Source organism: Pan troglodytes, chromosome 1 (genome assembly GCF_028858775.2).
Source record: "Pan troglodytes isolate AG18354 chromosome 1, NHGRI_mPanTro3-v2.0_pri, whole genome shotgun sequence".
In the NCBI taxonomy this organism is placed as follows: Eukaryota; Metazoa; Chordata; class Mammalia; order Primates; family Hominidae; genus Pan; species Pan troglodytes.
In genome coordinates this window covers 206,168,303-206,182,991 of record NC_072398.2, presented here as the reverse complement: position 1 = coordinate 206,182,991, position 14,689 = coordinate 206,168,303, and the positions used below count along the sequence as shown (strand labels likewise).

General features: G+C 37.7%; 1 protein-coding gene across 1 annotated transcript in view; it reads left to right on the top strand.

The window, feature by feature from the left end:
• Nucleotides 1-10,545, top strand: part of CLIC4 (chloride intracellular channel 4) — a 95,300-nt gene extending 84,755 nt beyond the window's left edge. Inside the window, exons 5-6 of the mRNA XM_001168510.7 lie at nucleotides 6,133-6,314; nucleotides 7,047-10,545. Coding sequence (XP_001168510.2) covers nucleotides 6,133-6,314; nucleotides 7,047-7,211 — 347 coding nt within the window. The 3' untranslated portion in view covers nucleotides 7,212-10,545. The remainder of the gene's footprint in view (nucleotides 1-6,132; nucleotides 6,315-7,046) is intronic.
• Nucleotides 10,546-14,689: the final 4,144 nt, after the last annotated feature.

Below are 14,689 nucleotides of genomic sequence, written 5' to 3'. Positions count from 1 at the left end.
GTGATGATTAGTCTTGAAAACTGTATTGTGTTTATTGAATGGTGCTGTTTAGTACTTTTTGATATCTCTCTTTGTGTTTGTTTTATTGGCCATACCTTATGTTGATACATATAATTGTATCAAACTAATTCATCATTCTTTGTTTTCATTAATATACCCTTGTTATGACATTCTTAACTATGAAAAATTACTAACACCGTAGTCAGGTATAGCAATTCGACTTCATCAGAAGTGCTTTGCTAAGTCCAAAATTATAGAAAAAACAGTCATTGTAATGTTATGCTAGACTCTTAATTTTCTTTTGAAAAAAATTTATTTAAATGAGACAAGGTCTCACCACATTGCCCAGGCTGGTCTTGACCTCCTGGACTCAAGCAATCCACCCAGCTTGGCCTCCCAGAGTGCTGAGATTACAGGCGTGAACCACTGTGTCTTGCACTGACGAATACTATGTTATAAACCTTGTAAATTTAGGATATTTGATTTTTATATATATAATTCAGGAAAAACATTAATTTAGAGCAGGTCCAAGGTTAAACATTTGCTCAAAAACTTGTCAAAACACTCAAATAGCATTTGAGACAATAATTCAATCTTTGAATTCAGGCAACATTATCTTCCCCACAGACTGATTCCATTCATTGTAATCTGATCAAAGAACAAGTCCTTGTACTCTAATATGTTCTTGTTCTGCATTCACTACTTTTATTTTTTTGGTTTTTTGTTTGTTTTGTTTAAGAGTCTTGCTCTGTCACCCAGGCTGGAGTGCAGTGGCACGATCTCGGCTCACTGCAACCTCCACCTCCCGGGTTCAAGTGATTCTCCTACCTCAGCCTCCTGAGTAGCTGGGACTACAGGCGTGCACCACCATGCCTGGCTAAGTTTTGTATTTTTAGTAGATACGAGGTCTCATCATGTTGGCCAGGCTGGTCTTGAACTGCTGACCTCAGGTGATCTACCTGCCTTGGCTTCCCAAAGTACTGAGATGACAGGTGTGAAGCACCATGCCCGGCCATGCATTCACTGCCTTTAATAAGAAGCATATTAACTCTTGTTTTACAACCTTGAGATTCTGCTCTCTCCTTTTCTCTTTTTTCCTCTTAAATATACCCATAGAAAGTGTTTCATCGTTTCCTGGAATTCTTACTGACCTAGCTGTTTCTCACATTGTATTCTCCTGTTAATTTATAAACTTTACATTTCAGCTAACTATATGCATTATTGCTGGCCTGAATATAATTAATAAAAATTTATGTTTATTGTTTTATGTTTTTGATTTTTTTATTTTTAAGTGGCTTGTTTCTCTTGTCACTTCTGTAGTTGAGCTCTGCTAATGTCTCAACTTTATTTTACTGGGTTCCAGTGCCCTCTGCTGGTTATGTTTCATCTAAGAAATAAGCTAACTTGATCATTGGCTATGGCTAGCATGATCCTTTAATAATAAAATGGGTAGATCTTTGACCTTGCCACTTATCACTTAGGTAGGTAACACATTCTAATTTGTTTGATATTTTCCTAAGTAAAAAATATTACCGGGTCAGGTGCGGTGGCTCACGCCTGTAATCCCAGCACTTGGGGAGGCCAAGGCAGGTGGATCGCTTGAAGCCAGGAGTTCGAGACCAGCCTGACCAACATGGCATAACCCCATCTCTACTAAAAATAGAAAAATCAGCCAGGCGTGGTTGCTCACGCCTATAATCCCAGCTACTCGGGAGGCTGAGGCAGGAGAGTCACTTGAAACTGGGAGGCGGAGGTTGCAGCTAGCTGAGATTGCACCACTGCACTCCAGCCTGGGCGACAGAGTGTGAGACTCTGTCTATAAATAAATAAATAAATTAATTAATTTTAAAAATGTAGAATTAAATACGTAACAATAATAGCATATAGGACAGAAAGGAGGTTAATGGGGTTCTAAGGTCTTTGCATTATCCTGGAAGTGGCAACAGTTATAATTAAACTTTAATGAGTCAAGGAAACAAAGACTAGAAAAGGACGTATATTAAGCTAATAGAGGTGGAAATAGAGGAATAATTTTTAAAAATGTAATCCATAGGAAGGTAGGAGAGAAGAAAAGAACACAGAACAGGTGGACAAATAAGAAGTATATAGCAGATTTGAACCAGAGTTTTTAGTAATGACATTGAATATACATTATTTAAATATTCCAAATAAAAAAACAAAGTTTACCAACTGGATTAAAAACAATGTTGCTTATGTACAAGACTGTATCTATCTGTCTATCTATCTATGAAACACACACATACATACATGAAATGTGGATCCAGGAGAGCTAAAAATGAAATAGTATAAATACTAACCTAAAGAAAGTTGACAAAGCCACACTGACATTGGATGAAGTAGACTTTAAGGAAAGAAGCATTATGAGATAATGAAGCGTGTTCCAGACTGATTTAAAAAGGTTAATCTACCAGGAAGATAAAATAATTCTAAACTTATCTTACCAAATAACTAACCTGAAAATATAAGCCAAACTGACAGAACTAAAAGAGACAGATCAATCCACAGTCATAGTGGGGGATCTTAACTTACCCCTTAGTAACTGTTAGAATCAACCGCAAAAGGAAAAAAATGAGAAGATAAAATTGAACAATACAGTGAACAAATTTAATCTCATATATGTATATACATATCTCACTGTACTTCAGAATATACTTTTGTTTTTCAAATGCACATGGAACAAAATTGATGGTAAAGCTGGGCCATAAAACAAAGCTAAAAATTTTTCCAAAAAAATTGAAAATGTGGAATGTTTCTCAATCAAAGAAAATATGATAGATATCAATAAGAAAAGTACAGCTAGAACTGGGCACAGTGGCTCATGCCTGTAATCCCAGCACTTTGGGAGGCTGAGGTGGGCAGATCACTTGAGCTCAGTAGTTCAAGACCAACTTTGGCAACATAGCTAAACCCTCTGTCTACAAAAAATACAAAAATTTGACAGGTGCAGTGGCATGTGCCTATAGTCCCAGCTACTCAGGAGGCTGAGGTGGGAGGATCGCATGAGCCCAGGAGTTCGAGGTTGCAGTGAGCCGAGATCGTGCCATTGCACCCCAGCCTGGGTGATAGGAGTGAAACCTTGTCTCAAAAATGAAAAAAACAAAAGCTACAGCTAGAAAGTTTCTACATGTTTGAAAATTAATTAGTATATTTCTAAATAATCCACAGATTGAAAAAGAATAAAGTGATGAAAATACAGAATGTCTACATTTGTGAGATATGGCTAAAACTGTGCTTAGAGGGAATTTTATAGTTCCAAAAGCCTATATTAGAAAAGAAGAGAGCTAAATATTGGTGAAGTAAAAGTTTAGAAATACTAAAGAGCAGAATATAAGGAAGTAGAAAACAAACATGACATTGAACAAGGAAGCTAAAAGCTGGTTCTTTGCAAAGTCTAACAAATAAAAAAAATTGATAAATCCTTGAAAAGAAAAATCAAGAAAAGTGAGAGAAGACAGCAAAAACCAATATTAGAAATAAAAAGGAGGATTGCTACAGATCTTACATTAAAATGATTTTTGGAGGATATTATGAAAAAATTTATGCTTATAATTTTGAAACTATTGGAGAAATTTACAGAAAGTACAGTGTAACAAAATTGACACAAGGAGGAATTAAAAATGTGAATATTCTTATATCATTTAAATTTCTTATAATTAAAAAGAAAACTCCAGATCCAGATGGCTTCACTGTTGAACTCTTCCAAGCATTTGAGGAAGAAGTAAGGTCATACTTTGATATACCTTTCCAGGGAACAGAAAAGAGGGAATGCTTTCTAACTTGCTTTTTGAGGGCAGGGAGCCTTGATACCAGAACCATACAAGAACATCAAAAGAAAGGACAATTTCAAGCCAATCTTTCTTTAATATAGATACAAAAGTCTGAAATAAAATATACCAAATCCAGCAACATAACAAAAGGTAGTACAACCAAGTTGGGTTTCTCAGGAATGGAAGATTGTTTAAAAATTCAGAAATCTGGCCGGCTGCAGTGACTCACGCCTACAATCCCAGCACTTTGGGAGGACCAGGCAGGCGGACCACTTGAGGTCAGGAGTTCGAGATTAGCCTGGCTAACATGGTGAAACCCGGTCTTCTCCGCAGACTATTCCTCCTACCTGTCCTTTAAATGATGTTCCTTAGGGCTTTCTCTAGGCCCTCTGCTTCTCCTTTACTCCATGGTTTCAGTGTTCATTTATGTTCTCATAACTTCTAAACACGTTGCTCCAGCTCAGTTTGTGACACTTGAAACCATATTTGTCTGTCTATTGGACATCTCTACTCACATGTCTTACAGGCACCTCAAACTCAGCATGAACTCATCTCCGTAGCCCCTAAATCGGTTTCTCCTTGGGAAGGTAAATGGCTCAGTAAATGACACCAGCATTCACCCTGGGAGTCTTTAGTTTGTTGACCAGCTTCTCTATACTACCCTCTGTCCCCAAGATCTAAACTCTCTGAGGATAGGAATGTATTAGGTTTTATTCAACAGTGAATTTAACAATCCTTAGAATAAGACTTGGCATGTAGGAGGGGCTCAATTATATTTTGTTGAATACATCTTCCCCCCTTTCTCCATATTCACTTTGGTTTCTGAACTCTTGTTAGTTTTTATTTCCTAAAATCCGTTCATTCCTTTTTATGCCTATAGCCCCTTACCTAACTAAGACTGCCATCTATTACCTGGACTACCATGAAGGGACCAAGGGCCGAGTGGGTGGCTGCAATTTGGAAGAAGAGGTTTGGGGTTAGGACATATGTACATTGCTGGTAAAATATCTAAGATGCAGCATGTAAGCCTTTACCTTTTTCCTTAAAGGACACAACTGAATTCAGACTTAAAACTACATGGTTTGCCACCTCATGATATTTAACTGTCTTTTATGGCCAGTTACCACAATCATCTGTGTAAGTTCATCTATTCTGAGAGTGAGGGGGAAGGTGGATTTGGAAGGAAAGGATAAGAAAGGATAATAGAAGATCTGTCTGTTGTTATTCCATATTTTTAATGACATTCCCACCCCCTTTCTGCTGAGGGCCACTAACCTTGACTTTCCAGATATACAGTGGTGCTCTGTCCCACTTTAATGAATGCCATCAAAATATGGAATAACAACAGACAGATCTTCTATTATCCTTTCTTCTGAATCATGACAATCAGAATCATGACAATCTGAATCATGACAATCAGAGCATCTTAATCTATTTGGTTAAAGAGGCTCCCAGTTCAGTATTGTAAATTGAACTCCTTAATCTGACCTTTGTGTTTTTTGTACAAGATAGTGCTATTCTTGGCTTCCTGTGAATTATAAGACAGTTTTGAAAATCTCAGGTTTTCTGTTTGGATTGTTTGAATTGGTATTTCTTAACACATTTCTTGCTGATAAATCAAAATATTCCTGGGGGAGCAGGAATTAAAAATGAGGGCAAAAATCTGTCTCTAAGATTTTTTTAATCCCTAGATTTGAATTAATATGCTTGCCTTTTCTCATCCATTTTTCCAGTTTAAATGTCAAATGTGTTGGACCATTTGTGTTCATGTGTGGGACATTTAGTTGTTAGCAAGTTTTTTTTGAGACAGAGTCTCGCTCTTTCGCCCAGGCTGGAGTGCAGTGGTGCTATCTCGGCTCACTGCAAGTTCCGCCTCCCGGGTTCACACCATTCTCCTGCCTCAGCCTCCCGAGTAGCTGGGACTACAGGCGCCCACCACCATGCCCGGCTAATTTTTTGTATTTTTAGTAGAGACGAGGTTTTACCGTGTTAGCCAGGATGGTCTCGATCTCCTGACCTCGTGATCTGCCTGCCTCGGCCTCCCAAAGTGCTGGGATTACAGGCGTGAGCCACCGCGCCCGGCCATTTGTTAGCAAGTTTTTACAAATACCACTGCCTGACATTATTATGCTTATTTATACTTTTACCTGAACAAACTTGTTTCATCCCCTGCCCCACATAATTGAGCTCTAGGAGAGCAGGAGCCTTGTCTGTTTTGTTCTACAGTACCTTGTTTCAGAGTAAACATTTTTAAACAGTTATTGACTCAAAGAGTCTGCTTCTGCTTGGGGACTTGAGTGGTTTTCCTTCTTACAGTATTCTCATCTTTTTTTTCCCCCCCAAGCACTGGAGAGGGGTCTCCTGAAAACCCTGCAGAAACTGGATGAATATCTGAATTCTCCTCTCCCTGATGAAATTGATGAAAATAGTATGGAGGACATAAAGTTTTCTACACGTAAATTTCTGGATGGCAATGAAATGACATTAGCTGATTGCAACCTGCTGCCCAAACTGCATATTGTCAAGGTGGGTCTGTAGGGGGTGATGTCGCATTGCCATTACCTTGTATTGTATTTACTAAAGTGGCATTTCCTTTGTGCTCAAAACATTTCTGATTTTATATGACTAGTTGTTTAACTCAATGCTGTTTAGGCAATAGTTGAAGCACCCTAGAGTTAGTTAAATGGAAAATTATGTCTTAAAATTGAGGAATATAAGAAAGATGAATATTTTTTTTTCTGTGACTGCATACAAATTCAAAGATATAATGCGTGACTTTGAATTGGAGTTTGCCACACTGACTTATGTTATCAAATTCTGTTCTGTGATCACACCTTGCTTTCTCTATTGAAGGCAAAAAGTATTGAGCATTTATTATATGAGACACTGGGCTGGGCACATTGTTAAATAGAATAATAATAAGCGCTAGTTGTAAATAAAGACCTAAGATAACAAAAACAGATCTAAAATAGCATATGTGTGTTGTGAAGTATTTTCCAGTGATTATACTTGGCTGTCTTTCTGGATGTCCAAGGCAGTTATTTGCAGTCACTGTCACACTTCTAAATCCCTGGTGTAGCTTGCAGTCTTGGTCATTATTTAAAACTCTGGTTAGAATGATGGTGATGGACTTTTTTTTCATATAGAAGCAGTTCTCAAAGATTTAGAGCATTAATTATTTGCTCCAAAATCAGAGATATGTCTAGTTTACAAGACGTGGAAATAAGTCTGTTAACTTTTGATCTCTTTGTATTTCAGGTGGTGGCCAAAAAATATCGCAACTTTGATATTCCAAAAGAAATGACTGGCATCTGGAGATACCTAACTAATGCATACAGTAGGGACGAGTTCACCAATACCTGTCCCAGTGATAAGGAGGTTGAAATAGCATATAGTGATGTAGCCAAAAGACTCACCAAGTAAAATCGCGTTTGTAAACGAGATGTCTTCATGTCTTCCCCTAAGAATACGCTTTTCATAACAGGCTACTCCTTCCTGTAGAGCAGAAATTGTATTTTGCACGAACATGCAGTTATTGAAGATTAGGATCAAGGATAGACAAGGTATAGTAGTTATCTTAAAATATACACTCCTAAGCAGTATTATTTTAAAATCCTTTACCCAGGCTACCTCCCCTACCTGGGTTCCCCTCTCTTTAATTTGGAGACACTCCACCACAAACTTTTCACTTTAGAGGTAGCTTGCCATCTCTCAGGAGCCCTCACCATTGTGTCCATTCACTGTGTATAGATGGCAGAACTTTTGAGGTGCAATGTTTAATTGTTAAAAATAGTAGCCACGACTTTATCAGGCAGCCCCAAACTGGTGCATAATGCATGGTACAAGAAATATTTATGTATTTTTTGGAATTTTGTAATATTTAGTAAGAGTATATGAAAGGATTGCTACTGTATCAGAAATATTGTTTCAATTTAGTCTATCCTGGATATGTACTAACGAATATTACCACCAGAGAAGAGAGCTTTCTACAAAAGTCACTACAGATTTTGCTATATTGCTTTGTAGATAGATTTTTACTTTTGCCTAAAAGCATTTATCCTTCATACCAATTGTAACATCTGACACCATGTAGAAGCTAAAAGTTTAGAGGGAGTGAGGGTTTTCTCAAGACCTTCCTCAAGCATTTTATCTTTAGAAGAGAAACTGATGGGCACCTGATACTCTGTCTAAATACGTTTGTTATATGTGTTTTGCCCTGTGCCATTCATTTGGAACTTTATTGCATTCTTTATTTTAAAAAGCTTGTTTTTACGTAATCATAGAGCTTGCTATTTGTACATCTTTTGAGCAACACTACATAACTGATTTTTAGTTGACTTAGCTATAGCAGTACAATGATTAGTAATGTAAAAATTAACACAGAAATTAACCTAAGGAATGAAGGGTGGGTTTGTCAAAATATCAAGTAAATTTTTGTTTCTAAAGTACATTTAATGTAGATGACCTAAAGAATGCATTATCCATCCTATAAAAAGAAAGATAAAACACAGGTCACCAATTTTCTCATTTCACCCCATTTACCTTGTATAGAGGATTGTTCATTCCTTTGGGACTAAGTTATAGTTATGGTGAGTGTGTATTTACTGTAGTTTTGCCTGATCTCACTCATTGCACTTCCTGGAGTTAAATTTTCCAACAGCCGTGTTGAGGAATAGCACTCTGCATGTTTTTGTTTTGTTTTTTGGGGTTTTTTTTAATTGAAGCCCTAAACCAGGAATTATTTGTGCTCTAACAAGAGAGGATGAACTTGCTGAAAATAAAACTTTGCTATATATTTACTCTTTTTTAAAAGACAAAAGCAAAACCAGACTTTCTACGTACTACTCCAAAGACTGTGATTGTGACTATAATACATTTTTGGTAATTTTTTTATACCTAATTTGTATAGGAAGTGCTATTTCTCATAGGCTGTTTCTTGAAATTTTAAGTTTATTGCTTTAAAATGGCAGTGTTTCTCCCACTTTGATATGCTAACATTTAGTAAGCACTGGCTTTATGAAAGCGGCTTTTTATAAGTATACTGCATTTTTTGAACCTATCATTAATTAGCTTAGTATGAAAGATAAGAAAATCTCCATGTTGTATCCATTTGGCTCAGGAAGATTCTTTGCCTTACCTTTCTTAGAACTCTTTATTGCTTATCAAAAGTTTGAGTACCCGCTTGGTTTTTTTTTGGTAATTAAATATTGTATGATTTATCTGGTTCAAGGAAGATGCACTGTTCAGTTATCTATTGAGACATTATTTTGCAGTGGTTTTAGTGGGCGAAAATGTCCCATCTGCACCAGTACACAGGCAGGCATTATCATTCTTCACCTACTTTTTAAATAGTGGCAACTTGGGATTCATTCTGGTGATTCTGAACCTTGCCTCATAGCTTAAAGTATAAAAAAGATTAAGAGCAGTGAGGTTTGTTCTTTCCAGTGAATGGTGGACTGAGTGGTGCGAGTTGGAGGGCTAACAGAGGAAAGAACTCCATTCTTCAGAATACAGTGATGAAAATTCATTTTGAAACTCAAATATTTTCATTTTGGATATTCTCCTGTTTTTATTAAACCAGTGATTACACCTGGCCATCCCTCTAAATGTTCTAGGAAGGCATGTCTATTGTGATTTTGATGAAGACAGAATTATTTTTCTCTGTAGAAAGACAGATACCACTTTATCAGGGAAGTTAGTCAAATGAAATGGAAATTGGTAAATGGACAAAAGCTAGCTAGTAAAAAGGACGACCCAGCAACATGCTTTAACTCCATTGTATGTTTGTGGAAAGAGTATAGTTTAACATCTTGAGAAATTTGGGGCATAAAGTTTTCATGGTAGACAGTTCATGCAGTATATGAATTGACATAATGGAAATAATCTGATTTTATTTTTACAACTAACATCCATTCCCCTTCATTTAAACACCTTTTGTGTTTTACTTCAGTGAGGAGATTGGAGTCTGAATGGATCTGTTTTCCAAGAGATTCTGAGAAATTATTGTATTCAACAGTTGGAAAGCTCTCTATTCTAGTTGATAAAACTTCCCTTTTTTGATGTAGATGCAGATATTCTATACAGTTCTGTTGTCTTTTACTAGGACTGTTAACTTTTGTGATAAAATTCAAATAAGATTTTATTTCTTGGTAATTTTGGCTTTCACAATTTATCTTTAAATCCTTGAGCAATCTGTATACAATTAAGAGATTTCTGACATTTATTCTTACACTAAGTGGATCAACTCTAGGATTTAGGCATGTTAACTTCTGTTGTGTTTTGAATCTCTCCAGAGTTGCATGTAGATAGCATTTATTTCTGTGCACTTAAACCCATTTAGAAAATAACTACAAAGTAAAAATGTAGAGGAAATAGAAATGTATTTTTTCATGAACATTTTGATACAAATTTCATCACTTAATGATTCACCAATTTCTTGCATTAATTTGAATTTAAGCATTTAATTCAAAGAGAGGGGAGCATTCATTATTGATACATGTGGGCTTTTAAAAACTCCATCCTTTATAAATAGTCAAGGTTTGGGCCACACAAAGTATATTTTTATCATGGAAAAATTTCAACTCCTCAAGCCGTAATGTTGAACAGAATTGGAGTATTTTCTTTATAATTTCTTGAACAGGCAAATGAAAGCTTATTATAGAATGCATGTATTTTCTTTTCTCTTTGGAACATCAGCACCAGTATATTGCTGGCAGCTATTGTATTAAAAAATAAAGTATATTTTCACTATCATAAAGGATTCTTTTTTCCCCCCTCATGAAAATAAACAACAACTTGGGGTAAAAGTGTTTGAGACTACTATTTTTTTTTTTCTATGAGTGATTCAGCACATTTAATAGGTTAAAGAAGAAAAACCATAGGATCATTTCAATAGGTACAGAAAATAACTTGATTAAAATATTCATGTTACTCATTCTTAGCAAAATAGGTAACTTTTTTTTTTAACCTGATAAAGACTGTTATTGAGAACCTATAGCAAATGAAACAGAAGCGATCTCGTTAAAGTCAAGAATAAGACAAGGTTGCCCTCTATCACAGCTACTATCCAGCTACTTTAACAGCTACTTTATTTAGAGATATCCTAGCCAATGCAGTAACATCAGTGAAAGGAATAAAGAATGGAAAAGAAGCAACAAAATGACTGCCCTTTGCAGGTAATGATGTTGATGGTGTGTATGTGTATAAAATCCAAAATAACTTACAAATACTAAAAATAATTCAGCTGGATTTCTAGTTGCAAGATCGAGGAACAAAATTTATATAACTACTATATACAAATAGTAAGCACATTGAAAGCCAATAGAGAAATTGGTAACATTGGTTTTTTTCTGGAGGAGAATTGGGTGCCTGAGGTAAAGGGGTGGGAAATTATCAATGTATACTTTTAAGTTTTTAGAAATTGGTAAATATATTACCTATTCTAATAAACAAAAAGTGCTTTAAAAAGCGAATAAAGATCCTAAGTGATTGAGGATCAAATCAAACAATGTGCAATTCCTAGCCAAGCATGGTGGCTCATACCTGTAATCCCAGCACTTAGGGAGGCCAAGGTGGGAGGATTACATGAGGCCAGGAGTTCAAAACCAGTCTGGGCAATACAGCAAGACCCTGTCTCTACAGGAAAAAAAAAAAAAAAAAAGCCAAGTGTGGTAGCGTGAGTCTGTAGTCCTAGCTACTTGGGAGGCTGGGGAAGGAGGATCTCTTGAGCCCAGGAGTTTGAGGCTATAGTGAACTATGGTTGTGCCACTGTACTCCAGCCTGGGTGACAGAGCAAGACCCTGTATCTTTTTTTTTTTTAAGTGCAATTCTTTATGGAGAAAAGTACAAGACATTATTGAAAGGCCTAATAGAAATTTGTTCAATGGATAGGCATACCATATTTATGGATGGAGAGCTCAAAAGCATGAAAATTTAAATTCTGACTACTTAAAATATATTTGCCAACAAGATCCTAACAGGTGTTTTTGGAAACTAGATAAATGGATTCAAAAATTCATGTGGAAGAGTTATGCCCCCAAATAGCCAACATATATTTGAAGATGGGGAAAGAGAACTTGTCTGACAAGATACCAAGACTTAATAAAAACTTACAGTAATTGATGGGTAGGATATAGATCACAGCAACACAATACTACTGCTGCAACAACCATAAAAAACTATTAAAACACCAAAATAGGCCAGGTGCGGTGGCTCAAATCCCAGCACTTTGGGAGGCCAAGGCAGGTGGAATCACCTGAGGTCAGGAGTTTGAGAGCAGCCTGGTCAACATGATGAAACCCTGACTCTACTAAAAATACAAAAAATATATAACAATAGTGATGGAGAAGGTAAGTGGAGTTAAGTACTTGCAAGATTCTTACGTTATTTGGGAAGTGGTGAAAGTACCAATTTAAGAAAATGATAATAAATCATGGATAAATATCACAATTTCTAGGGTAACTACTAAAATAACTATAAGAATAAATAACTTAAAAATCTTAAGACTTAAGGAGGAAATGGAAGTTTAAAAAAATTCAAAAGAAAGGACAAGGGAATCAAATGAACAAAACATAGGACAAATTGGAAAAATAGCAAAAGGTTAACTGTAAATCCAACACTGTTAGTAAATTTATGAAATGTAAATGGGCTGAACAATGTTAAGTGTCAAACTGGATAAAAAATCAAAACCCAATATATGCTATTTACAAGAGACAAATATATGGGCCCAGAAGGGTGAAATTAAAGAATGGAATAGTTAATTCATTGACACAGTAAATAAAAAGAAAGAAGATGTGACTATCATACAAAGTAGGTTTTGAGGCAAGAAGTGTTACTGGAGATGAAAAAGGATGTTTTACAATATAGGACATTGATAATCATGAACATTCACTATGAAAATGTTAACAGTCCTACATTTCTGTGTATCTAATAACACCTTTAAATAAAAATTGACTCAACTAAAAGGAGAGAAATGCCTGCAATTATGAGGTCAAATTCATCCTCATAATTGGAGATTCTTAACATAGCTCTCAGTAACTGATAGAACAAGGAGGAAAACACGTGCGTGTGCACATACGTACACACATAGGAATAGCAGAAGAGAGAATAACACAACCACTTGACCTAATGGATGCATATGGCATGCTATATCCAACAACTGCAGAATGTACATTCTTTTCAGGTATATGTGGAACTTTTAGTGAAACAGACCCTATGCCGACCCATAAAACAAGCCTCAACAAATTTCAAAGGAATGAAATACAAAATACGTTTTCTGACCACAGTGGAATTAAACTAGAAATCAATAGTTGAAAGATACCAAGAAAATCCCCAAAATAAGGAACTACTTACAGTAGCCTACAACCCATGCTGAATTTTTTTTTTTTTTTTTTTTGACAGAGTCTCACTCTACTGCCCAAGCTGGAGTGCAATGGCATGATCTTGGCTCACTGCAGCCTCTGCCTCCCAGGTCCAAGTGATTTTCCTGCCTCAGCCTCCTTAGTTGCTGGGATTACAGGCGCCCTCCACCATACCCGGCTAATTTTTGTATTTTTACAAATACAAAAATTGTAACCTGTTGGCCAGGTTGGTCTCGAACTCCTGACCTCAAGTGATCCACCTGCCTTGGCCTCCCACAGTGCTGGGATTACAGGCGTGAGCCACCACATCCTGCCTGAAAATCTAAATTTTTAAATTTAACACACATATTTATTATATACCAGGAACTATTCTAAACACTTTACATATATTAACTTAGTCTCTTTAACAATCCTATGAGATAGAGACTATTATTCCCATTTTATGGGTGAGGAAACTGAGGCATGTGGAGGTTAAGAAACTTGCTCAAGAGCCTGGGAAACATAGCAGGACCCTGTCTCTACAAAAAAAAAAAAAAAAAAAAAAAAAATTAAGGCTGTGAGAGCCTCCGGTCCTAGCTACATGGGTGGCTGGGGCAGGAGGATCGCTTGAGCCCAGGAGTTTGAGGTTGCAGTGAACTATGATCGTGCCATTGCACTCCAGCCTGGGCAACAGAGCAAGATCCTGTCTCTAAATAATTAACGAAACTTGCTCAAAATCCCACAGTTAGTAAATGACAGTCAAAGCTAGGCAATATAGCAATATGCAGATAGTGCTCAGCAATCTTTAAAAGTGTGTCTGTTTTCCTCCTTAAAAGAGTGGACTTGGCTCCCTGGCCCCTGACAACTAAGGTAGTTGGTTGCCAGGTAAGCAGTGGTCCAGCTGGAACATATAGATTCTTTAAAAAAATAAATAAATAAAAATAGAGACAGGATTCTAGCTCTGTTGCCCAGGCTGGTGTCAAGTCCCTGGCCTCAAGCAATCCTCCTGTCGTAGCCTCCGAAACTGTTGGGATTTCAGGCGTAAGCCACCGCGCCCGGCCAAGAGCACGTTTGGTTGGTTTGTCCTGAGGGGCAGGTCTCTCGCACCAAGCAGGAGGTAGAGGTCTCGGGCCCAGAGGGGTCCTGCATCCCCCACCTCCTGCTGCGAGAGGCATCAGCCGGCCTCGTCCCTAAAGCCCCTGCTCGCTTTCCTGTCACCACTCGGGTGCGGTTCCGAAGTGGCCAGCAGGGGCCGCGGTTCCCCTCCTTTCGGCGCCACTTCTGCAAGCAGGGCTGGGACAGCTGCAGGACCTCGTCAGTTTGGGGAGCTGCCAGACCCGATCAGCAGCGTTGTCGGCTTCCTTCCTCTTTATCAGATCTGTCAGAGCTGCTGCGCGCTGCGAAGGCGCCTCCGGCCTCCTTCCCTCCTTCCTGTGTCGAACGGACGCTCCCCGGCGCCGCTGCGAACCGACACCTCCGCGCACCGACACCTCCGCGCCTCCCCCGGCGGGGCAGGGCAGGGACCCGCTCACACCCTAGGTGGGGTGGGAAGTGCCAGCGGTC